This window comes from Lactuca virosa, chromosome 9 (genome assembly GCF_052849685.1).
Source record: "Lactuca virosa cultivar CGN04683 chromosome 9, Lactuca_virosa_CGN04683_v6, whole genome shotgun sequence".
Taxonomy (NCBI): domain Eukaryota; kingdom Viridiplantae; phylum Streptophyta; class Magnoliopsida; order Asterales; family Asteraceae; genus Lactuca; species Lactuca virosa.
Genome location: NC_136434.1, coordinates 258,290,735 through 258,318,046, shown reverse-complemented (window position 1 = coordinate 258,318,046; position 27,312 = coordinate 258,290,735). Strand labels below are relative to the sequence as shown.

At 39.0% G+C, this 27,312-nt stretch overlaps 1 protein-coding gene and 1 long non-coding RNA gene across 2 annotated transcripts in view; one reads left to right on the top strand and one right to left on the bottom strand.

Moving 5' to 3' along the window:
* The window catches only part of LOC145136206 (uncharacterized), a 33,364-nt gene extending 6,397 nt beyond the window's left edge, over positions 1-26,967 (bottom strand). The window contains exon 1 of the long non-coding RNA XR_013720299.1: positions 26,802-26,967. This is a non-coding gene — a long non-coding RNA (uncharacterized LOC145136206). The remainder of the gene's footprint in view (positions 1-26,801) is intronic.
* On the top strand, positions 24,966-26,558 carry LOC145138562 (EPIDERMAL PATTERNING FACTOR-like protein 2). Its single transcript, XM_079072630.1, has 3 exons — positions 24,966-25,274; positions 25,415-25,452; positions 26,253-26,558. Exons 1-3 carry the CDS (start codon positions 25,193-25,195, stop codon positions 26,490-26,492), a joined length of 360 nt encoding a protein of 119 aa, XP_078928756.1. The 5' UTR covers positions 24,966-25,192; the 3' UTR covers positions 26,493-26,558.
* Positions 26,968-27,312: the final 345 nt, after the last annotated feature.

The following is a 27,312-nucleotide window of genomic DNA, read 5'->3' as shown; positions in this document are numbered from 1 at the left end:
GGTATGAGGTCGATAGGAAATGAGTGATTATCTAGCGCGGGGGTACAACCTATGTAGATTTCGTTAGAACTCTCTGTCTTGCCGTTAGCCATCTCTACGAAGAAGGTTTCTTTTAGTGGTTGCGGTGATTGTTTAAGTAGGTGTTTAAAGTTTTGGTTTACGAAGCTTCTTTCTGCCCCACTATCGAATAGAATACAAGCATAAGAGTTATCGAGAAGGAATGTACCCGTGACTACTGTGGGGTCTGCTACTGCTTCATTGTGGCCAATAGCAAGTAGTCTGCCAGTCCCTCCTACATTCCCAGCCTTCGAGCAGTTTCTTTTGAAATGCCCTATCTCGCCACAGCCGTAGCAGGCCTGCCTTACTCCTGTACTGGGGACCTGGGAAATGGGTTTGGGCTGTGATCGGCAAAACCGGGCGGTATGGCCCTTCCGGTCACAGTTAGTGCAGTGCATTTCCCGGCAGGGGCCGTTGTGATGGAAAGAGCACTTGGTGCACTTGGGTAGATTCCCATCATATGTTTTGGCTGGTACAGGGGCAGCTGGAGTAGTGGCAGCATGGACAGCCACCGTCTGTTGGTTCTTGGAAGAGGATTGATTTGATTTGCCCCTCCTTCGGTCTCCACGCTTCCTTTTGTTGTCGGTCGCGTAGGTTGGTGTTGCGGTGGTGGTTGTAGTTGTTGATGGAGTAGAAGGAACTTCATGATCAATCAGCCTTTGGGCCAATTCATTGGCACTATCAAAGGTTGCAGGGTTTGAAGCTAGAACGTTCCCACGATACGGGGGCACCAAACCCCAGATGTATCTCTCGATCTTTTTGTTTTCGGTGGGGACCATGTTTGGACATAGAGCCACCAGGTCGCAGAACCTGGCTGTATAAGCCACTATGTCGGAACCCTGCATTTTGAGGTTCCATAGTTCCTCCTCGAGCTTCTAAATTTTGCCCCTCGGGCAGTACTCCCTTGTCATAAGGTCCTTCAGTGTGTCCCAGCCCATGGCGTTAGCTGTTACCAGTGAGAGTGATTTGACATGGCCATTCCACCACGTCAGGGCCCTTTGGGTGAAGGTGCAAGCAGCAAACTTTATCTTGCTTCCCTCAGGGCATGAGCACATCTCGAAGATCGCTTCTGTTCTCTCGATCCATTGGGACAGTGCAAGGATCCCTCCGGTTCCGTTGAAGTATGTAGGTTTGCAGCTGATGAAATCTTTATAGGTGCACTCCCGTGCACGCGGATGGATTTCACCTTGGCTGGAGTTTGTGCCAGTCCCCGTTCCACTAACACCACCAGAGTTTACTTGAGCCATGGCGGCGGTCACAGCTGCGGTTACAGCTGCTTGAAACATCACCGAATCGAACTGCGGAGGAGGAGGTGGTGGTGGAGTTTGATTCACAGGCGTACGTCTGGTCGGACGCTTGGGAGGAGGCATCTTTTACTGAAAATTGAAAAGATGATGACAACAGTGAGAATCAATTGTAAGTATGATGAGAGTGTTTCATGGACTAAATCGCCATAGTCCAACTGTCAGATAGAGTCATAACAAATAGAGTAGGGAAACATAAGAGTATAGCCTTTCCCATAGAGTAGTCAACTGCCAATGTTACTGGTATTAATGATGTAAAATGAGTTCGGGAAAAATGACCTAACAATAGGTCTTACATCAAACCACAAGGGAACAATGTTGGCAGTTTAGAAGCCTAGTTAGAGTATTTTCAAAGTTAGGAATGTTTACAGACAAGTGCTCTACCGAGCATAGAAAAGAAAAGGATATTCCTTAATCAAAAGAGAAGGATGAGTTGACATCTCCTACTGGCGACAGGTATCCCTTAGGCGAACCCTAAGATCAGCTAGTTGGCGTACAACTTCTTGAAGATGTCGCTCATGCGCCCTCTGACGTACTCGAAGTTCCATGACTTCAGCTCGGGATGCAGCTAGTTGTTGCTGTAGAGCCTCATTGGTCCTCCTAGTCCTATCCATAGCTTCTTCGAGTTGGCGGATACGGACAGCGTTAAGGTTTGAGTTGGCGTCAATTTCCACAACTCTGCCGATGGCTGCATGACTTTGTTCGACGTTCCTAGCCATCCTACGGACCATGACGGGCAAGACTCGGTCAGCTGAACCTCCCTCGCTTATGTTGTAAAAGCTTCGATCTCCGTTGAAAGGTAAAGGCTGACCCTGCTCGTCACTCCATCGATTTAAGGTTGTTGCCCACATGGGGGTGGGACCTTGAAATGTCGGACGGGGGTTGGGGTTTGGAGCTACTGGGGGTAGGTTGTTGACTTCTGGTTCGGAGTCGGAGTCAGCTGAAAAGCCTTCTGCGAGGTGATCATCCAAAGGGATTGAGTGATCATCTTCCGGCTCATCATCAAGCCATCCTCCAATGCCTTGGTTTGGATAGTACGGATCGCCAGGGAGATGAAAGCCAGCCATGCTATCTACGCGAGAAATGGGGAAAGAGTAGTTAATAGACGTACTAATCTAAGATACTTATAAGATGATCGTTATTAGTTGGTCCAATACTTGCATAGTGCATACCAATTACATGCAACTGAAACAGGATAGACCTTCGAATAAGTGACCCTAACTCTAAATCCACAACCAAACAAGGAACAGGAAGTGAAGCAATGATCGCAGATTCTAAGTCTATTGCGCCTTAGTCACATGTAACCGCAGAGTATCCACTTAGCAACTATTGTCCTACTAGTAACGACCTTTTTAGTTCTCACATATGTAATTCATAGTAATGCAGAATACTCCTATAGTATTCTTGTTCTAATGCTCTTGTAGTAGTGTTGGTAAGTTTTTAGACTTGTGGCAACACCACAACCATTCTTAGGCACATGCTAGTCACTCCTCGGGAAATGTAGTTGATCAGGCTACATCCCCCCAGATTTGACTATATGTCTCTAAGCCTAATCATGCTGTCCAACAATCTTAATACTTTTGTTCTGTTCTAGTATGATCCTTGGTATAAATAGATGTATATATATACTTAGTTAAATATTTTATTATTTAAAAGTATATATTCTTGGTCAGAGTGTTTTAATCCCGATGTGTTTATAGTTCGTATATCTTTTATGGGTTGATATACTTGATTCACTATAAACAGTGCTCTGATACCAATCTGTCACACCCCAAAACCGAGAACGGCGGAATACGTTCTGGGGTGGAGGACGTCATGTACAGTATCATAACAATGCATAATAGTAAAGACAAGCAACAACATCCATTGAATTAATATAATAATTGTAATACAAGCGTGTTCTGTACAGTTTGTTAGACACCAAAAGTATAATCAAAATAAGTAGGAGTCTGGTATATGCTCCATCTTCTCAAAAGCTGCATCTGTACCTGTCTACTGATGACCTGAGAATACAAGTTATTTTGAAAGCGAGTATCAGCATAAAGCTGGTGAGTTCATAAGTATTTAGTGTCATTGCTTGTATAAAAAAATGTTTACAACAAGGTGGCATAATATCTGGTTTCAATGTTTGAAAATAGTATACTCCCTAGAAAACCCTATGTTTTCCAGTAAAAAGTAGCCTTCTACCAAGACTCAATTGTTTGTATATTTGTCCTTTCATAAATGTGGAGATTTTCCCAGTGAAACTATTATTATGAAAATATAGTTTTTGACCTCATTAATGTAAAGAAAAGGGAAAATAATGTTTTACCCCAGCAGTGTCACTGCCGGCTGAATGTAATGAAAATGCAGACTCCAGGTGGTATTAAATGTACAATACACCTCGGGGAGTCTGTTTTGCCTTTAATTCTTAAAGTGTTAATTAAAGGTTTGAATGTGAACTCGTATGTAACCATGCTGATTGACGATCGAATAACTGATGACCCTCCAGGTCACACGTAGTATGGTGACATTGTGTCACCCCTGGGCCTAGTCGGCTCGGACTGTAGCTAGCAGTCGGGATGTGGGAGTGTCTGTCCCACATAAATCTATACACATAATGCCCGCTCTCACTCCAGGAGACTCTGGTTACACGGTGATAGCACAATGAAGTGCGTATCGAGAAGTAGTATGTCACATTCTGTTTTAGTATATTCTCTTGTATATTGTATAATGTATTTTCTGGTATAATGTATAGAGTGTTCTCTTGGATAGCATATAGTATTCTCTTTGTATAGTATTTATCATGTATTGACTCATAGCTGTACTGACTCGGGTAGATGTCATTCCCATAGTAGTAATGAGTAGTAATCCTTAACTATACTTATTATAGTTAAATAGTAATGTTGGTTGCATGCCTTTGATACACAAGGGCACTGAATTGAAATGAAGACTTTTATATCTAACACAAGTATAGATGATATATAACTAAGAATTCAACGACAGTCGGACAAATAACAAAATACCCTAAGCCCACAATCAAACAAGAACAGGAAGTAAGGTGAGCTATTAGTCCTAAGTCCTTCAAGTCTTAATTATATATATATATATATATATATATATATATATATATATATTGGTGTAAATATGGTTTGGGAATAAAAGAAGTTTAAAAGAGTTTGGAAATAGTTTTATAACAATTTAATACGAAAATGAGTTTGATAAACATTTGAAGTAGTTTTGTTGGCAAAGCAGTTGAAAGTATAGAAAATCCTTTTGGTTGCAAGTTATAAATCACATGTGATTGATACTATAACTTGTTTGATTCAACTTGTATTCCCCCCCCCCCCCCCCATAAAAGCATTTAAAAACATTTAAAAGGTTAATTAAGGGGTATGAACTCACCTGCAGTGAGTAGTTTGGATGGAAGTGTCGGGTAGGATGCTAGGTGTCAAGTGAGGACTTGAACACACACACAGATCCTATGTAATATGTAGTGATACATAAGTGTATCTAATTAGTTAATTAATCACTAATTAAGTAAGTAAAGACACTCTAATGCATGAAAACACTTCGTTTCAAGTGCTAGGAGTGCTAAGGGTTGCTTCTAAGGGGTGTATGACCTCACTATGGAGTTTACACTTCAAATGATCACCCTATATGTGTTTACGGTTGATGGACCATTCCCCCCATGAGTTTACGGCCGTAAACTCATGGGAATGGTGCATTTGGGTGTTTCAAGGTCTCATGTTTCACAAAGAAGTGTCCTAGGGTTGAATCAAAGGCTTAGGAAGTGGTTAGGGTTCGAAATGGCACTCCCTTGGAGTTTACGGTCCTTGGACCACTCCTTGGGAGTTTACGGTCGTAAACCCTAGAGTTTACGGCCGTAAACCCTTGGCCACTTCATTCTTTTCATGTTTTGTGGTTCTTAGTTCATGCATGTAAGTTCTTAGCCTCTTATCCAAACATTAGAAGGTGTTAGGGGCATCAAAACACCCTTTGGGGGTGTTTACGGTTTTGGGAGATCCCCAAACCGTAAACACATGTTCTTGGGGATTTTTGGTGTTCATTCCATGGAGTTGTAAGCACACTAAGCAAATAACTAGTTAGGAAGAGTATACTTACTTATAGTAAGCTTGTAAGAGTGTTTAGGACCCAAGAACACTAGTGTGTGTTCTTGGTGTTCTTGGTGTTTTGAAGAATACTTGAAGATCTATGTAAAAACCAAGAATCCATGGATGAAATGATGTATAAACACTAGATTAAGTGTTGTATGAATGAATTTAGGAAGGAAAGCTTACACTTTTGGCGGATTTGGAAGAATGGACTTATGATACTTGAGAGAAAAGCCTTGTGTTCTTGAGGTGGGAGGTGGAGAATGAGGAAAAGATGTGTAAACTCATGCTATATGCATGAGTCTTGGGAAAATGGTGTTTATTGTTTTGTTTGCTACACATCGCTAATAACGTCACTTCTTTTTATTTAATCGTTTGACGAAAAATAAAATAAAACACCCAAACGGACTTAAATCCGGCCAAAAATGTACTGAAATGTTTTTGACTAATGTTTGAAGTGTTTGAATGTAGAAATTATACAAATGAAAATTTCGGGTTGTCACACACTAGGTACACACTCCGCCCATCCGATCCAAACCTTGAAGATGTCATCTTCAGAATAACCCGTTACTTACTACCTTCGAGTACAACACTTTTATCCAACCGGTAATCATACCGATACTCCTGATACACTTACCCTTGATTCGCAAGGGGTTTACCCTTTTACCCTACACTGTCACTGGCCTTTCTAAGGCACTTTCCACAAGCAAGAACCTTCCCAATTTCCTTCGAGGACCGATCCTCTGCTGAAACCGCAATCCCTGCCACTCCTAGTGCCGGCCATCATACCAGTACTCACGGAATAACCCCCATACAATGCTCCAATACTGAAAGCTCCACCCAATCGTGAGAATTCAGACAATCCTTCGGGTAGCAGATCCCTCTCTGCTACGCTTCAGACTCAGACGAGAACGGCGTCACCGAGCCAAATCCTTTAGTCTGAGATCATTCGATCCCGCGATGAGCATCTTAGCATCATCCGATCAGCTCACGACTTTTCGCACCGAATCCCTTACCATCATTCCTGCCTGTAGTCCTGTTGACTCCCATCCGCCTACCGGATGAACTGAGACCGCCCTGGTCCCAACTGATCTACCATTACCCGGAATGCCGGTTTCCCCCATGCTACCTCGGAGATACGGGCCCCCTGCCCACACTCGGCGAACTAAGCTACTAATGAATGCCACAGGTTACCCGCAGTCTTACGCCACTCTTGGTCTCCAATGACCTACCGTCTTCCGGACCCAATCATAATGTAGCTCACTCACATCCGGGCGGCTGCCCCATCTTGAACTTAACTATCTGAAAAACCCTGCCACTGAATCACACACCTGATACATTCGCACTAGCGAATAGGGACCGACGAATGCTACGGGCCACCCCGTAGTCTTACTATACTCGCTCTGTCAACTAGTGAATGATACGGCTACCCACATAGTCTTACAACACTTCTGCGCTGCCAGCCAACTAAAGCTACTGGCCACCCCGCAGTCTTGCTAAACCAGTGCTACGGGCCACACCGCAGCCTAACTATACTCACATACGATTGCTACGGGCCACACCGTAGTCTTACTAAACTAATGCTACGGTCCACACCGCAGTCTTACTAAACTAATGCTACGGGCCATACCGCAGTCTAACTATACTCACATACGATTGCTACGGGCCACACCGCAGTCTTACTAAACTAATGCTACGGGCCACACCGCAGTCTTACTAAACTAATGCTACGGGCCATACCGCAGTCTAACTATACTCACATACGATTGATACGGGCCACACCGCGGTCTTACTAAACTAATGCTACGGGCCACACCGCAGTCTTACTAAACTAATGCTACGGGTCACACCGCAGTCTAACTATACTCACATACGATTGCTACGGGCCACACCGCAGTCGCACCATACTTCAACGCTATCTGTTAACCATTGCTACGGACCGCCCCGTAGTCTTACCACACTCCTCTTACTATCTGACCACTGGTGAATGCTATGGCCATCCGGTAGTCTGACAACACCTTTCCAAACCGACTGGCTGCTAGTGGATGCTACAACTAACCCATAGTCGAGCATACAAGCACAATCTAGTACCCCCAAGTGGTACTCATGTCCCAACTGGAACTCCCAACCGATTCCTCTGCAATCTGCTACCAGAAATCTCGAGAATGAGGTCTCACAATTGGCAAGTTTTTCCAAACTTCCAATTCACACTGTCCTCAATTCATACAGCCACCTGGGCCGTCTTTCTTCCTGACAGGAGAGCGAAACTTATCTTAGTTTCAAAACCGCTTCTGCTCCCATAACATGATTGTTTCTCCCCCACTTAGCTTCAGCTAAGTCTTTACTGCACGCGAAAACCCAAGGATTTCCATTCCTTCCTCCCTTGCACAAAAGGCATGATAACTACCATCGCCTTGATGTCGCTAGCAATCCATCACTAGTCCGTTCCAAATACCGTACGATTACCGAATACTAGATGAACACCTCCTGCATCCCCGATACTGATAATCCACTGAGCTCCAACTAATGCCCTTAAGGTCCGAATGACTAATGCTCATGGTAACCCCATCAGTGATAGACCACTTCCCTTGATGCTTCCAAAAGCTATCCCAAGTACCAAGACTAGAACCACCAAACCCTAATGATGGTGGAGGGCTACTCCATGGACTCTGTCCACCAACCTCCATGCAACGCTCCTGAACCGCTTTGGTCATAATCGAGATAATACTGGACACTTCGAACCCGAAGTGAGGGATGACCCTACACTAGCTACTAATAGTTCCCGGTATGCAATTAGCATATGACAATTCTGAAAGTACAATCCGAATACAAGCAGAGAGACAACTCATACATACTATTACCTGAGTCCGGGGTAAGAACAACCCTAATACATATGGAATCGAAAAATATCCATAGATACGTACCTGCAACATTCCCTGCTGTAATCCAGATCTCCCTCATCTGTCACTGCAAGGCCCTACCCTCTCACCCATCCGTAATCCTTGAAGTTGTCAGGGTAGGCGCACTCCCTGCTCCTCCCCTCACCGCCGGGCAGTCGGCCTTCTTGTGTCCCACTTGATTGCAGTGAAAACATAATGGGCTTGCCCCCTGTGGGCAGTCCCTGCTGACGTGACCATCACTGCCACACTTGTAGCAGCCTGAACCCCTGGAACGACAAACTTCCTCGTGTGGTTTCCCGCACATGCTGCACTGACTTCGGACCTGCCGACCTACTAATCGCTGATCTGAAGTCTTGGGTCTCTTCCTGGGACCCTCCAAAGTATACGTCTGATCCGACCTCCTCTTCGCAATGTGCTCCAAATCAATCTCCCTTTCCCGCGCCCTGGCAATCATAGAGTCCAGCGTCGGGCATGCCGAGAAGCAGACATGCTCCTGAATATCAGCTCTCAACATGTCATGATAGCGGGTCCTCTACATCTCATCATCCCCTGCATACTGAGGCACCAATAAGGCCTTCTCCCGAAACTTGGCGGTAATCTCCGCCACCGACTCTGTCGTCTGCCTCATGTCTAGGAACTCTCTGGCTAGCTGCTGAAGCTCCACCGCCGACGCAAACTCTGCCCTAAACCTGGTCACAAAGTCTGACCAGGTCATAGCCTCGACGACCGAGGCTCCCAATGAGTCACCAGCCGACTCCCACCAATCTCTAGCTCTGTCTCTCAAACATCCTGCCGCAAAGCGGACCTTCGACCCCTCCGGGCAGAAGCTCGTCAACTGCGCAGACTCAATGTCTGCGATCCATCTCCTGGCAGCAATGGGGTCCTTCACCCCGTGAAAATCCGGCGCACCACTCCTTCTGAAGTCCTTGAGGGACAGTGTGCGCGTACTCGCCTGGCCTGACGTCAAATCACTCCTGAAAGCTCGGAGGCGATCCTCCATCAGCTCAATGATCCCCTCCTTGATCGACCCGAAAATGACCGGGGTCGCCTCAAGGATGCCTCTCGTAATCTCAGACGCGATGAACTCGCGTAACCCATCATCAACTTTCTCAGATCCCGCGCCCGAGCCCGATCCTGATCCAGATCCTGAGCCTCTTGCTCCTTGTCGCATGGTCACCATACTGGAGATAAACACATAAATGTCTGGATCAAAACATACCCCGAGAGGTCTCACACATTATCCAAGATTCCTGGTTCCATCTCGGCCCTCCTTGACTCGAGTACGGATCCTCTACTTCCAGTAGTACGGGCCCATACTACCTTCCACATCTATCTGTACTTTCCTCAAGGGTTGCTTCAACTTCACCAAGTCCCTTTCACTACTACTAACACTGCTCCCAGCACTACTCTCATCCTAGGCTTTCCTAGCTTCTCAAACTCACCCAGTCCTTAGCTGCTGAAAGATTCCCAGTAATGTCAACTAGCTACCTCATGAATATAGCTAGCTCACATTACTAAGAGTCTCACAAAGCACAAAGCAAGCAGCATTCAGACCATAGAAAATCTAACCATCATATTCCAATCAAATCATTCTATCCTCTAATCAGGAATTTGTACATGCACTTCAAAGGCTCATACAATCAGGCATAACCTAAACAGGCTATCCTATTACTGACTGGTCAGTACTAGCATGCAAGTCTACAAGCACATACAATAGGCATATAAGGCATCCTCCTAGATCCTTAGCCCTAATCTAGCATGCAATTCTCATAATCATATCATAACATAAACTTGTAAGGGTAATTTGGGAGAACTTACTTGAGCTCGGCTGATTGCATGCACCACACTCTTTTCTCTTTTCAAAGTTCCTTTTTCTTTTTCTAAAACCCTTTTCTTTCCTCAAAATCCTTTTATAAATATGGTTTTTTTTTTCCTTTTGAAAATTTTATACCACTTCCTCAGTTTGAGTTCAGACACACCCGAGAGTGTGCCCGAATCCCTCAAACCAAGGCTCTGATACCAACTTGTAACATCCCGGATTTCGAGTCCAAAAATTTCTTATAAAAACATTACTGATTCATAGCATTAAGTCGTTCAAACATACTAAAAGGGTTTATATGACAAATCATAGTTTCATTTCCAAAACACTTGTTTAATTATCATAGTAAACATCCCACGCTAACTTGTCATGGTGTGTGCACTGCAACCCTTCCGAGCTCCTCTTCTGAAAACTAAATACCTGAAACCAAAACTGAAAACCGTAAGCACGAAGCTTAGTGAGTTCCCCAAATACCACATACCATACAAACCAACCGATCCATACATACCATACGTAACCATGAGCCATACATAACAAACATATCCATAATCAAGTAAAGTGCTATGTGCCAAACATAGTCTTGTTGTATTGCCACGGGCCGCACGTGGTCTTTCTTGTCAAGCCTGGGGGCCACTCCCTGGGTCTTACAGACAAGTGCCAAGGGCCACCCCCTGGTCTTCCATGCAAGCATCACAAAGACAACTATACCTACTACTCTACTAGGCTACTCAGCATACAGTGTGCCAGGAGCCACCTCCTGGTCTTTCATTCATAATAGTATACAGTGTGCCAGGAGCCACCTCCTGGTCTTTCATACATGTTGCCTAGGGCTAACCCCCGGGTCTTCTTACCATACATAATAACATACTGTGTGCCAGGAGCCTCCTCCTGGTCTTTCATGCATAATGCCTAGGGCTAACCCCCTGGTCTTCTTACCATACATAATAACATACTGTGTGCTAGGAGCCTCCTCCTGGTCTTTCATGCATAATGCCTAGGGCTAACCCCCGGGTCTTCCTACCATACATAAACTAAATGGGTCGGCATTGTGGTCGTAGACCCATACAAATAGTGAGGAGACTCACCTCGCACTGCTGACTTTGCTGATAACCCTCTGGTTGCTGTCCGACCACTCTCTGAACCGCTGCTCCGCTAGCTCCCCGAGCTACTAATATCAATAAAACACTTAGTTCCAAACTGAACTCTAGAAGTCAACTAAGTCAACTCTGGTTAAAGTCAAAGTCCTGGTCAAAGTCAACCTTCCAGTTGACTCTACTCGCCGAGTCAACCCGAAGACTCGCCGAGTCCTTAAACTCAGAAGCTCTCAAAATACGACCCAACTCGCCGAGTCACCCCAGGACTCGTCGAGTTCAACGTTCTCTGAGTCCCATCCTGTCCAACTCACTGAGTCACCGCTCAACTCACTGATCTGCGTCTTAACCAGAAGAGGTTGGGGGTTCTGCGACCTGACTCGTCGAGTCCAAGAACAGACTCGCCGAGTCCTAGGCAATCTTTAACAGACTCGCCGAGTTGTTCTTCCAACTCGCCGAGCCCATGCACATATTCATACAACTCGTCGAGTACACCCATGTGACTCGCCGAGTCTCTCCAGTTCTCAATCCATACAGTGGCTTTTCGAGCCATGCAGGGGCTCCAATCCATAGATCCACTCTTCTACAGTCTATCCCCCACGTAAAGTTGCAAACTTTAAGTGAAACCAAGGAGATATAGGCCCAAAACACTCTAGGGCTAGGGTTTAAGACAAAGGGGCTTCACCAATGACTTATTGACTGCTGCTTTAAGACATTCTGGACCATCACAACCCTAGATCTGAAGTAGCAACCTCAGATCTAAGCCCCAAAACCAAAATATACCTCAATCTTGCCAAAATAGCCCCAAATCTCATTCAAGAATAGATCTAGATGCAAAAAGGGTGAAGGTAACAGCTGATTACCTCCAAGATGACCTCCCACTGAAGATTAGTCCAAATCTCTACAAACCCCCTTGATCCAAGCGTCTTGATCTTCAAGATCTCTTCACAAAACCACTTATCTAAGCTCCAAATTGCTTCCAAGGACTCTCACTCACGATTTAGGGTTTCTGGATCTCAAAAGGGGAGTAAAGAGGCTGGGGAAGGGATGTAATGTTCTTTAAATAGGGCACAACCCCCGGGATTAGGGTTTTTCTTGCCCAGACCAAACTCGCCGAGTCGGTCACTTACTCTATGCCCCAGATCCCGCTTCGACTCGTCGAGTTCCTCCCTGGACTCGACGAGTTGACTCTTGACTTAGAGCCTTTCTTTTCTTTTCTTGGTCTTTCTGATTCTGGGTGTTACATTTTCAAACAACTTGTATTCTCAGGAAATCAGTAAAACAGGTAAACACCAGCTTTTGAGGATGGGGCGCTAAGGCGTCAAACAAGTCTTTTTGTCATTATATTGTAATTGGCTTTTGAAACCTGTAACACTTACAATGATGTAAAATTTCCAATTATATATATGATGGTCATGTTTGCTTTCTTTACTATTAATCAAATGTTATGATACGATACATGAGAGTCATCCACCCCCGGACATTTCCGCCATCCTGGTTTGGGGGTGTGACAGTTTTGAATCCATTATCCTTATATCCATTTTGGTGTGTTTTGTGGTGCTAGAGTGAAGGAATAAAAAAATATTGGTGTTTGAAGCTTTGCATATCAAGTAATTAACTCTCAATCTACTTTTGGGCATTTGTAAGTCATAAAGATCCAAGCTTTATTGCATCTCATCCATAGATCTATGAGTTATTGGTGTGTTTGGTCCATTTCCATGAGTTTTGATCCCTTTATGGCTTATTACATGGAGTTTCAAGAACTCTATGATATTTGATTTATGTTTAATTGTAGATCTAATAATTTCATGGAGTAAATAGTGCATGTGAGAGCTCTCTTTGCTCCATGCATGAAGAAAGCTGCATTTTTGGGCATTTTATTAGCTAGGGCTTTAGATCTTGTTTGTTTAGAGCATCTTAATAGCTAAAGTTTGAATCTTCATCCAATTAGATATTAATATGATTCAGGTATGAGATTTGAACCCTTGACTTAATGGTGTAAGTCGAAAGCCAATGGAATTTGGGTCTGGACGTGGGGTGTCTTTCTAGGACGTGACACGTCTTTCCTGTTGGATTAATGTCTAAGTCCATAACTATAATTGGTAAGACTTGACCCGACCCGGCATGGTCCATTTGGGTTGCATGGCATCATGCATTTGGATAGACTATAATGAGAGAAATAACACTTAAGGTTGCTTAATATATTATAAGTTCTAATATATTAATAAGGTTATTTAATTAGTATTGATCAAGAATTAATTTGGAATTAATTAAGTGATCAAAAGGAGACTAATTAAATATATGGGTTGATTGTGTAAATCATTCATTCTTATATATGTGGGCTTGTGATCCAAGATTCCTTATGTTGGACTAAGTCCATGGGGTGACCCATGGATACTCCATGGAGGTTAAATCCATGGAGCATAAGGAATGGGTAAAGTTAAGAGTTACATGGTGTAACCCTAATAGCCACTATATAAAAGAATCTCATGGCTCAAGAAATCGTGCACTAATGTGTGAATATGAGGGCTAGACGATTTCAAGGAGTGTTCCATTTCTCTCAAGTCATTCCATGTGCATTTGGTGTTGTGTGAACCATTTGAGGTGTCACACTTGGGGCACTAGGCACTTAAGCTTCATGGAGACAAGCTACATAAAACAAAGGTATGTATTCTATCCATTTGATTACCCAAGTATCAAGTATTGTATGCTAGATAGGGTAATACCTTGGAAAGTTCATAATTGCATGTATAATAGAGAAAACATACATCCAAGGTATTTAGGGTTGCATGTACACTTAGGAGTGTTAGAATGCTCAAAACCCATCAGTGGTATCAGAGCCAAGGCGTGTTTTCTTGTTATACTTGCAAAATTAGCTGAAAAATCGAATTGTATTAGTTTAAAAGTTATGTTAATTACTTGAAAAAAAATTTGATGTGAATTATCTTTGTTCATATGAGTTTATTAGATTAATAGAAAAGTTAATTGATTATGTGTTTTCAATCCATTTTAATCTAAGAGTTGATTCTAAAATGTGTTTTTGTAACTTGTCCTGAAGTTATATGAAAAGTCACATTTAAGTTTCATAAAACTCATAAAAAGTTGGCAATGGTTACAAAAATGAAGAGTCTTGTCCTCATTAAATGGTTTTATGACTCCATAACTTGTCCTCAAGTTATGGAGGTTCAAGAGTCACTTCATTAAATGATAAAATGTGTAACCTTAATTAGTTCCATAAGTTACAAAAATAAAGAAAAGTTACATTCTTTTATTAGTTTAAAGTCTTCCATAACTTGTCCTCAAGTTATGGAACTTGAAGAGTTTTTTTTTTTAATTAAAACTACTTTAAACACATAAGTTATGGAATTAATTAGTTTTGAATATTTTCAAAACTTGCCCTCAAGTTTTGGAATTTGTAAAGTTTTCCCCATGAATACTTTAATTCCAAGTTAGCCCTTAGAATTTTAAAAGTTAAAATTCAACCCTTATACTTTATAGTATTATAAGTTAATAATAAATATATGTATAAGATCAAGTCAGTCTTACCGTTAGTAGGCCTCATTCACGAAGCCGGTCTATAAGGGGGGTATAAGGTTACTGCCTATAAAATGGCAGTTTAATGGGTGTCCACTCTCACCCACCGCTTCCTTGACTGGTGGAGGGTCGTTAGCCGAACGGGTAGGACAAGGACTATAATTCTCCCTTCATTAAAAGTATTAATGATAAATACTAAGTAACTAAACACTTATAAATTCCCAATCTTAGTTACTTAGGAAAATGTGAATAAGGTGCTAATCCATGAAATTACACTTTGCACTTTGTTTAAACCGTTAGTGGAGCGTGTGTGGTTAACCGGCACACTAACCTGGATTTAACAAAGTAGGCAAAGGGTAACTTAATATTTATCATAGTATCGGTGGAGCTCGTGTGGTTAACCGGCACATCGATTGAGGGGTAAATATTAGGGGTACCAAGTATATTTGCATGGTTACTTCACACCTTGTTTTGTGATCCTCGGCATCCCAGTCACAAAACCTGAAGGGCACACTCGAGATTGAAACATGCCATTGAAAAGTTCAATGAATCTCAAAAGATCTAGGAGTTTCAAATCCAATTAAAAACCTAATTACATTATTTCGTTTTTCATGGTGGAAATTGGTAAATCGTCATTTACCTACCTTCAACTATTTTATAACTCGAATTACGGCATCCCTCTTCCAGTTATAAATAGATTGTTGGATCCTAGCCTTAATATTTCATATTGGGTGTTATATTAAGGACTTTAGATTAACTATCTTCAATATCTCCCAAAAGATGTCTAGTTCAGACATCTATGATCTTCCCAAATCTCTTGGAACTTTACTTCCTCCACCTCCTCCAATTATTCTCCCTAACCCACAAGTTCAAGGTCACTCAAGCCCTAATGGCAAGCAAGGTCTATGTGTGATCACATCTTAGAGATGAAGTCACATATTCACAAGCTGGGAGAGTTGGGTGTCAAAGTCTTGAGAAAGTTGGATGTTCAATCACTTTCTAAGTCACATAGTGAGTTCCTTTGGGACTACTATGAAACAGACTATGACATGAACCTTAATGATCATATCTATTTGTTTGGTGCTGCTGAATCAGCAATGATTTGGAACGATAGTAAAGCAAATTTGATTAGAAGATCAACTTCCCAAAAACTTTATGGACAGTGACAATGGTGACACTGGAAATCCAGAAAAAGCATTCTCTTCCCAATGGAAAGGGATTGGCCATAGTCAACCCGGTTGACCAAATGGTAAGGAGAAAGGCTAAGTCTGAGATAGTCCCATTACCAAAGGGTCCATATGTTTATTTTGCCAAAGGAAGGGGCGTTGATTGCAAAGCTGCCAAGTTTACCTAAGGATGTTAAAGTCAATAAGTCTGACTCTACTTCACGTAGAGCCCATTATCTAACTCTGTTAAGTTTCTATTCTAAGATCCTCATTACATGATGTGACTGGGTCACATGTTGATGTTTTAAGAATCAAAGAATATAGAGAAAGCTTAAAGGAAGTATATGCTGATTCTGATCGTGTAGGTGGATTTCGATCGCATCAGAATTTTGAAGCTGTTACTTAGGAGTTATGATATATTGCTTAGGAATAGATAACAACAAGTTTTTCCGTATGCATTTGCACTATAAGGATAAGTTTTTTCCGCAAAGTTTTGAAATAAAATAAAAGTTTTTAATTTTATATTTATTTTAAATATCCTTACAAGTGGCATTTGTGAAAAATGGTTGTTTATATGATTCCATTGATAGCAATATTTGAAAAAAAATGGACTTGATTCTTTCGTTTGTGGTAGTGTCATAATTTACCAAATAAGGAAAGATTCTCATTCCCAAGGCTTCAGTTGGATAGAAACTTGGAATCATGCAAGTTGAATAGTACGATGAATGAGAACTTTCAAGCATTGGAAAATTAAGACTTGTTCACATGGATGTGTGAGTCAAGTTAAGGACTAAAGGGATCGAGTACACATTCTTGTGCACTGGTCAAGTCCACCACAAAGCTCGTTAAGACTATTCGTCATGATTTACTAAATTTTAGTAAATATGGTTATACTTACAAGTTTAAGTATAATTCTGAAACATTGGAAAAGTCTCAATGTATGGCAGAACGAATGGGAAGAATCAAATTAGGCAGACAGATAAAAGTTTCTCAAATCTGAAAAGATGGGAGAGTACTTTAGTATCATGTTTTGTGATCATCTTAATGATTAAAGAACCACATCACAATTGGTCTTCTAAGGACATCTTAGTGCATTCTTATGACTAAGAAGAGGAGTCATGAATTCTTGAAATGGTTAAATCAAGAAGATGAGTCATAATTCGTTTCAAAACAAGTCTTAGAGTCATACTCCAAGACTATAAGTTGAGTGACATATCTTAAAGAAAGGTTTATAACACTTGTCAAATGTAAGAGTAAAAGTGTCCTACTCTTGTACATTTGAAGTTGGTAAGTTGTGATGTTTTGGATTAAACAAAGACCAACTAAGGCCAATTGTGTGAAGTGTTTGTCTTGATAAAGAATCTGCACTATCTCTTGAATATTTGGCAAGATAGTCTTATATGTCAAGAGGACAGTGGGAGTCTTAAAGATCCTAAAAAGAATTTCAAGAACTAATCAAGAATAAAACCTGAGGTTCTTCACTAGCACACGACTTGAGGTTTATAACCTATCATGTTGACATATTCTGTGCCCATTCCAGTTAAAGTTGGCTTTGCATAGGAGTTCTGAAAGTTCTCAATTGGTTGCATAACAACTTGGAAGCAATGGCAGGCCCTGTACTGCCAGGTGGCAAGAAGTTAAGATTGCATAAGTTCAGTCCATATGAGTTTGGATTTGTCATTATCCTTGTCTTGTGACTATGGTTTTGACGATTCACGTGGATAAGAACACATAAACCATAAAATCTAAGGGTCATAAGGTTTCTCTCCGATTCATGAAAATGATGGTGAGGAAACACTTCCACCAAGTAGATTTTAAGCAGATGGCAAAAGGTCTAAACAATTGAGACTATGATTACGGCATCCCTTTTCATAGTTCTGAAATTGTTTAGACACACATGCATGCTATCTAAGGAAAGGTGTATGATTTTGATAAAGTTTTATCAAAGCATCTCGTATCAGAAATCTGAACTTTGGTAAGAAAGTCAATAAAGTATTGATTTCTAGAAGTCCAGCTGATTTCTGAGTACATGTCAAAGCTAGTGGGAGCATAAGTGTTATGCTAATAATCATCATGTTAGTGGGAGCATGATAATTATTGTTAGTGTTGCAAGTTAGCAATGTTAATTATAGAAAACAAAAGTTTCAATTCGTGAGGCTGCAGGGATTGAAAAAGTTGTTTTGCTATAATTAAGGGAGAGGATATACTTCATTTCAGTTCTAAAGGCTTAGATTGAGACCTTAATCATCTTTAGTCAAGAATATATATATATATGAATTTCATGTTGGATTGGTTCAACTTAAGGAAATTCTATATATTGCGTTCTCAAAATTCGATTATGATTACGACATCCCTCTTCATAGTCAAATTTTGAAAACATGGCAAATAAAAATATTGTAGCAAAAGACTGGTCTAGAATCATGTCTTTATGTGAGACATCATGAATCGTGTACCATTTGCTTTGGGTACAGGATCGATTGCATGTGCTATAATATTTGTCATTTCTAAATTTTTCTAAATGCCCAGAGGCATTAGGAAGGGAAAAGGTCTAGAATTGGATATGACTAAAATGATTAAGCAATTGTCGAGGACAATCTGAGGTTTACCAAAGATTGGTTGCTCAGGGACAGTTGGAAGTATAGTGCTAATTTTGGAAGGACCGTATTGACATATTCTGAAAAGAGGCATCTCTTATTCAGAAGTGATAGTCAAAATGAGAATATGGAGTTGTCTCCATAGGTGGAAGTTATCTGTGTAAGATTAGAAAACTTAATGCAAGAAGCATGTCCAAAGCAATGTACTTTGAATATGAGACTTAGTTTCCATGGAGTTGATCTCCATTGGAATACCTTATAATGACTGTTGACAAGTCTTTGTGACTTTGTACATATTCATTACAGGAGGGTCAGTGCATATAAGTTTAAAATCTAAACAGATTTCGATAAATGATAGGAATTTGAAATTCTCACATTTTTCGATAAGGATTTGGGAGTGTGAAATTAGAATCATTGAAATTATGTTCAATTGGTTTATTTCACAAAGTAAGGATCATAGACAAACATAGAGTGCATACTTGGTGTATGGCAAAGCTATTGTTTAAGAAAAACATAGTGTACATGCTTGGAGCATGGGACAACTAGTGTTTTTAATTCAAGTATAAAGTTGATAAAACCGAAACAATGAATAATGAGTAATCAGTATGGTGATAAATAAAAGTGTTTATTTATATTCATAGGGTTTGATACCATATTTGATTCATTTATTCTTGTGTTTCACTTTGCATGTTTTGACTTCCAGAATAACTAAGTCGCTCTTCCTGAATGATTAAGTTATTCAAACCATCCACAGTCGGTCATATGTTGGAAGTAGATATGAATCAAGACTGTCATGGGTTGGTTTGTAGAGGTCCAAGTTGGTGGACAAAGTGTTGCTACAACACTCATGAGTGCTCATAAGTTCTGAGTATTGGATTCAACCCGCGCTCATTTGAATCACTTCATGGATTTTATCACGAGTGATCATGAGACGATAATATCTTATATTCTTCAAACCTAGAGATATGAGTTGTTACTATGAGTTGGTTGTGCATTGATTGCACGAAAACGCATTCGGTAACTCGATGTTATAAAACGTGCCTTTGTGTATGATTCAACAAGTAGTAGAACAAGCCATATGAGTCGAAGTTTATCCATTCCTTTTACCTTCGGGATAAAAGCGATATCTGTGGGCCCCTCGATGATTTAAAGATGATACATGTGAGTGCTTGGCCAAGCCAGGACTGATTTGATTTGTTCAATCAGTCAGTCATCATGGATCGGAAATCGAGAAACAACAAATGGACAGAGAGAATGATTGATAATCCATGTCTCAGTCCATATGATATCTAGAATGGAGGAATATATGATCCCTTATCTAATGGACAAGTCATTGACAAAGGTCAGAGTTCATCGACAAGGTCAGAGTTCGACAGAAGCTTTTGAGAGCTACGATTGCTGATCGGTTCCTGAAGTCATACGCTATAATAGTTTTAGACTTATCCAAGTGGGAGACTGTTGGATTAATGTCTAAGTCTATAACTATAATCGGTAAGACTTGACCCGACCCGACATGGTCCATTTGGGTTGCATGGCATCATGCATTTGGATAGACTATAATGAGAGAAATAACACTTAAGGTTGGTTAATATATTATAAGTTCTAATATATTAATAAGTTTATTTAATTAGTATCGATCAAGAATTAATTTGGAATTAATTAAGTGATCAAAACGAGACTAATTAAATATATGGGTTGATTGTGTAAATCATTCATTCTTATATATGTGGGCTTGTGACCCAAGATTCCTTATGTTGGACTAAGTCCATGGGGTGACCCATGGATACTCCAAGGAGGTTAAAATCCATGGAGCATAAGGAATGGGTAAAGTTATGAGATACATGGTGTAACCCTAATAGCCACCATATAAAAGAATCCCATGGCTCAAGAAATCGTGCACTAATGTGTGAATATGAGGGCTAGACGATTTCAAGGAGTGTTCCATTTCTCTCAAGTCATTCCATGTGCATTTGGTGTTGTGTGAACCATTTGAGGTGTCACACTTGGGGCACTAGGCACTCAAGCTTCATGGAGACAAGCTACATCAAACAAAGGTATGTATTCTATCCATTTGATTACCCAAGTATCAAGTATTGTATGCTAGATAGGGTAATACCTTGGAAAGTTCATAATTGCATGTATAATAGAGAAAACATAGATCCAAGGTATTTAGGGTTGCATGTACACTTAGGAGTGTTAGAATGCTCAAAACCCATCATTTCCTTCAGCCCAACTATTTTGTCTTTCTACGACCATACTTGTTCACTTTATCTCCCTGTTTCAGCTTGTGATTTAAAAATAGCTTCGCCACAAAATAAGAAACGGTCTCTCCAACGCATAAATGGTTGGGAGTTCACGTTCTCATCATCATTAGTAAAATCAAGGCTACCATGAAGACATTCATAAACAGCTCTTCCGTAGTTTTTAGCGGATAACCCCAATTTAGGTTTAATAGTACATTCCAAAGGGGACGACCATACTTGTTCAATTTATCTCTCTCAACTTGCATGTCGTGAGGCAGACCTTGGAAAGTTTTAACATACGTGCTTGGCGCCTTTGACCAGATTGTTGACTTTTTGACTTTTTGACCAAGTTTGACTTTGGGTCAAACTTTAGGGTTTTGGGTGTAGACTGAGGTTTTACCTCTATTTGGAGTCTAGGCGGTTCGTGAGACTGATATGTGCGAGTATTCGTGTATGCAGCAGTGATTCTTCAATCTCCTGTCCAGGTGACTTTCTCACTATATTATGTGTGACATTGTATATCCTTTGTATGTTAAGATATAGGTATTATTAGGGTACGAGTATGCTAGCAGACTAGTAGTCTTTGTTATGTATATGATTGACTGATTGTATGATACTATTATGTGTCATGATTTGGATGGATATTGGTAGTATTAGTTTATCGCTAAGTTGATGTGTATGGGGTTATACATAGTTTAAATGAGATAGCCTGAGAACTCTGGTTTAAGCCTTATTTCATGGTTCTTGTTTGATTTATTGCTCTCGGGTAGGATTATTTGTTCGACTGTATATCTTATTTATGACTACATATGATTATACATTAATGAGGTGACATGTCAATATTAGTAATAGCCTTGGTACGGTTATGGATGGCTGAGAGTCATGGTTGTATGATAGTTGGCAGCCGGTAGTTGAGTGTCGGTAGATGTATGAGGATAGGGTGCCTATGGTTGATATATATATATATATATATATATATATATATATATATATATATATATATATATATATATATATATATATATATATATATATATATATATATATATATATATATCTGTGTGTGTGTGTTTATGCTTGAAAGGATTGTTGGGAAACTCACTAAGCTTTATGCTTACGTTGTTAAGTTAAATGTTTTTTAGGTTGTTCGAGAGAAGGGTGTGTCATTACTGTACACTCACATCGAAGATTTATTGCTATTGACTTTTGTTGGTTTTTATAAAGTAACTTTTTTCAAACTTATTTTTTTGTAACAAAAGGGATATAATTTGTTTTTTAGGAACCTGCTTGAATGTTTAATGCGGTTTTTAAATGAAAATTTTAGTTTGAAATTTGGGATGTTACATTCGATAACCAATTTAACGAGCCTAATTCTGGCCACCATTTCTTTGACGGAGTTGGTAGGATTTATGACATGAACTTTAACGATCATTTAAAGTCTACCATGATCGCAAACCCAAAACTCGATCCAGAATTTGGCGAGCTTTCCTCGTTGAGCTTTGATACCATCAAAAAAGCCTTACCTTGGATATTTTTTATTTTCATCGGACGAGATCAAAAGCCGATATTTCCACCATGTGAAGGTTTTTTTTTGGCGATGTGCGTGCACACACATACACAAACACACACACAGAGATGATTTTTTTGGTTTTTAATTAAAATAATTAAAAACTTTTCAAAGACATTCGAAATTTCAAAGTAGATATAAACTAAAACCAAAAAAATGACAATTATAAAATTCAAAACCACACAACATATCTAAAATTAAATCATGCATGTATTAACATATATTTTTAGATCAGAACCACAAAATATAATTCATGTATTAGCATACATTTTTAGATCAAAACCACAAATTAAAAAAAAAAATAGACCCATGTTCCATTGTCTATGAGTGTTGTTGGCAGTTTTATTTACCAAATGGTTTCTAACCCAACGATATCTGGTGTTACCCTCTTTCTTTGAAGTCGAGGGTTTAAATCTCATTGTGGACATAGGTAGAATTAGTTGTTAGATTAGCAGTAGATTATATTTATCGATTAAAAAAAACTAACGTCTAAGTCTATATAAAGTTAGGCCTGGCAATCATTTCGTGTTTGGGTTGGCGGGTCGCAGGTTGGCAGGTCAAAATATACCAACCCGAACACGACCCATTTAACTATACAAGTCACGGGTTGGCGGATTTGGAACATAAACTCATATATGACCCGTCAACCCACTTATTTATGCGGGTTCACAGGTTGGCGGGTTTGTGGGTCGGATTTGGGTTCATTGGTTCGTGGGTCAGATTTGGGTTTGTGTGTTCGTGGGTCAGATTCTAAATAAAATTGATAATTAAACATGAATAAATTCTTGATGCAAACATATCCGAGTTTTAGAAACTTAAGTCTTAAACATCCAAATGATAATTAAAAACATTCATGGAAACATGTTTAAACTAAAACATTAATATAAACATAGATAAATTCAATTGCATGCTTCGACGCCGTTCGATAATGATTTAATCATTCATGCCGTCATTCTTTGTAAGTTCCTTCTTTTGTTCATCACAGAGGGGAGACCGGGAGAGGGCTTATTCGATTTTGTTTGTGAGATACTAACATTATTTAGGGCAAACGCCAAACATGTCGCAATGCAAATCAGCAAATGGTTACCATGAGTCAAATGGTCAATGGTATCAGGTATCCTATCCTAGTATAAAGTATAAACTGTATATTATATAATACTTACTACATTTAAAAAATATATAATTTTTTTATTAAAATTCTTAACTGGCGGGTCAACATATATATTTTTTTGAGAAACTCATATATGACTTGTTTAATAAACGGGTTGACGGGTTGAAAAACTCAACCCAAACCCGTTTATTTTGTGTCGTATCACAGGTCGTGTCGAAAAATGTCATTAAAAAAAATTAAACTATTCGATATTAGGGATAGTGACTTAAAAGGGTAATATATTTTTCGCTTTGTACACATTTGGTCACTGAGTTTTTTTTTCGTCCACATTTACCCCTTCAACTTGTTAAACTGTACACATTCAGTCCTTATGACCGGTTACTCTAGGTTAGCCGAAAAACATGACTTAATAAGGTAATATATTTTTCATTTTGTACACATTTAGTCCTTAATATTTTTGTACACATTTAGTCCTTAATATTTTTTTGTTTCAAAATAAGTCATTTTTGTTTTTATACTCAATCAGTACTTATGAATGATTTCATTAGGTTTTTCTCATGACATCTTACGTGTTACAATCATTGATGATGTGTTTGGGTTGTTGATGCCTATGTCCATCGCGATCTCGACTGCTTGGTTGCGTATGTCTTATGGTTTGGCTTAGGTCTTGTGTTCTGAATGACCTAACTTTTTCATACGATAACATATTTTAACGATCTTTATATCCATGCGTTCATTTTTTGAGTCTACTATAACTTTCGTTAAGATTACTCCCGTTAAAATGTAATATATTTTTATTTACGATTTTATAAAAAAAAAACATTCATACATGTATTCATAAAAAATGTATGGATATAAAGATCGTAAGTAAAAATATATTATTTTTAACGGGAAACGAAAGTTGTAGTAGACTAAAATACGAACGTATGGATATAAAGATCATTAAAACTTGAGATCGTATGAAGAAGTTATGACGTTCAGAACACATGACCTAAGCAACAAAGTAGTCGAGATCGCGATGGAGATAAACATCAAAAGCCCCAAAACATCTCATTAATGATTGCCCCACGTAAGATGTCGTGAGAAAAACCTAAAGAAATCATTCATAAATACTGAGTACAAAAACAAAAATGACTTATTTTACAACAAAAAAAAATATTAAGGACTAAATGTGTACAAAAATATTAAGGACTAAATGTGTACAAAATGATAAATATATTACCCTATTAATTCATTTTTACCGGCTAACCTGGAGTAATGTGTACAGTTTAATAAGTTTAAGGGGTAAATGTGGACGAAAAAAAAACTCATTGACCAAATATGTACAAATCGAAAAATATATTACTCTTTTAAGTCATTATACCTCGATATTAATACATTTTCTTTTATTAAAAAATAAAAATAAAAAAATAAAAAAAGTAACCGCATCTAACTCTATAAAAAGAAATTAAATTGTTCGATAGAGTTTGGTCTATAAAACAAGAGTGACTAGGCGTCTCTCTATCTCTCTCTCTCCAGGAGTTTAGTTGCTTTCTTTTATTTTCTATCTGTCTTACATCAGCATCACCAGAGATCACCAGAGTGAGAGTGAGTGTGAGTGACCAAAAGGATTGAGAATGAAATCAAGAAAAGATCGTGATCTCTTCTTCTTCTTTTTACCTCTTTCATAATTATCCCTCTTCCTCTTTCTACCAAATTCCCAATTCCTCAAAATGGGATTCTTTCAAACTCCATCTGCTCTCTTCATCTTTCTTTTCATTTTAACCTCCACCCACTCACGATTTTTACCTCAAGGTTTCTTCCTCATCTTACTCTCTCTCTCTCTCTCTCTCTCTCTCTCTCTCTCTCTATATATATATATATATATATATATATATATATATATATATATATATAATTGACTTTTGGTTTTCTTTCTTACAATGTGATTGCAGGAAGATCGAATTCGAAGCCGATAAACAACGATGACCAGGTGAGACTTCAAATAAAGCATGATTGACATCTGTTTTGCCGGTTGCTGCCTTGCAAATTAATTCTTTATTCAATATGCAAAATTGGGTTTGAAATTGATATAAAATCTAAACATGATGTTCATCAATCTGTATTAATTAGTATAAAGTTTATTTTAGTTAAGGGGAATTTTGTAAAATATTACATCTAGCATCAAAATTTTAAAGGTTAAAAGTTAATATATTTTTTTGTCAAAAGTCAAAGCCCTATACTTGTAACTCTTGATTTTGGATTAATAACTAAAACAGATATGAAAACTATATAAGGGTTTTGCTTAGGACTTCAACAATTTGTACACTCCTTAAGTTTTAGTCAGATGATTGTACCCTGTTTTAATATGAAATTTGAAGTAAAAAGTTAGCACATTGGACCACAAAAGTGAAAGGAATTTTATAATTCCATCCTCCTTGTTGAATGGATTACTTTTGAGATGTATATTGTTGCCCATGTATGTTTTAGCATTAAACACTTGGTATAACTTGCAAATTATGCCATTTGTCCTCAAAAGTCAAAAGAGCCATTTTTATTCTTCATTTAGGATGCATACTGTTACTTACACTTTAAGCTTTCCCTTGATAATAATTGATATCCACTATAGTCCGTTAACAAGTTTCTCTGTCAATATTGAAGTTGAAAATTATGCTATTTGACCTCCAAAATAACAATAATAAAAAAAAAAACATTTTTTTATTCTTACTTTCTAATGTTTGACGTGAAAAAGTCAAAGAACAACCTAATTTGTGTTGATTGAATTTGATGCAGATGGAAAGAAGTAGCCTTTTGATTGGATCAAGACCACCAAGATGTGAGAAGAGTTATTGTAGTGATTGTGGTCATTGTGTGGCAGTTCAAGTCCCAATTGTACCTAGATTCATTAGAACAACTCAAGAAGCATTGGGTACAACCCCTAAAAGCATAGTTAATTCAAGAGGTGACGATATATCCAACTACAAACCCATGTGTTGGAAATGCAAATGTGGTGATTTTATGTTCAATCCTTGATCCTAATGTATACATAAACATCATATTTTCTTTAAAAATGTTCATAATCAATGTTTTTTTTCTATTTATCATTGCCGATGTCCCAACAGTTATTATAACTTTCTACTTATTTTTTCTATCCATATTACTACACATTTAAGATTGATATTTGTCATATTTAATAAATTTTTATTGCACCTGTCATAATCTATCTAAAAGTAATAGAAAGCTGAGTAAAAGAATAAATAAAAGGATATTTAATTTCTCTTAAATAAAATATAAAAAAATAACCACATACTTAGAAATATGGAAGAAAAGAATAGATGATACCACTTTTATGAAATTGAGATTTAGGCTCGAGGGAGTAGCTAGGGACTCGCCTCCACCTCGCTATCCTCGCCGAAACCATTTCCATAAAAGTCCCTAGAAGCATCGCCAACAAAGCCTTGCCACCCCTTCAGCAGTGAGAGAAGAGAGAAAGAGAAAAGATGATAACACGGTTGTGATTGGGTGGTTCTATTTTTCTTTTTTTTAAATAAAACCTATTAAAAATAGCTATCCTTTTGGATATTAACACTTTTACCTTTCTACTACCATTCTTTTTATCCTCTGGTTTCAAAAATCTTACATAGCTTAAAAAAAATTTGTTGTAGCACCATACTAAACATGCGACCATTCCCTTAGCCCTTAGACATAAAGTTATGTTGTTACACTTTTAGTTTAAGTAATTCGGTAAAAAAAAAAATCATAAAATTTGACAGACGGTTGAAAAATCTTGAGTAAATGGTATGTGGTACAAGGAAGAAAACGGAAGGTACAAGCGGGTGGGGTAGGATGTGGT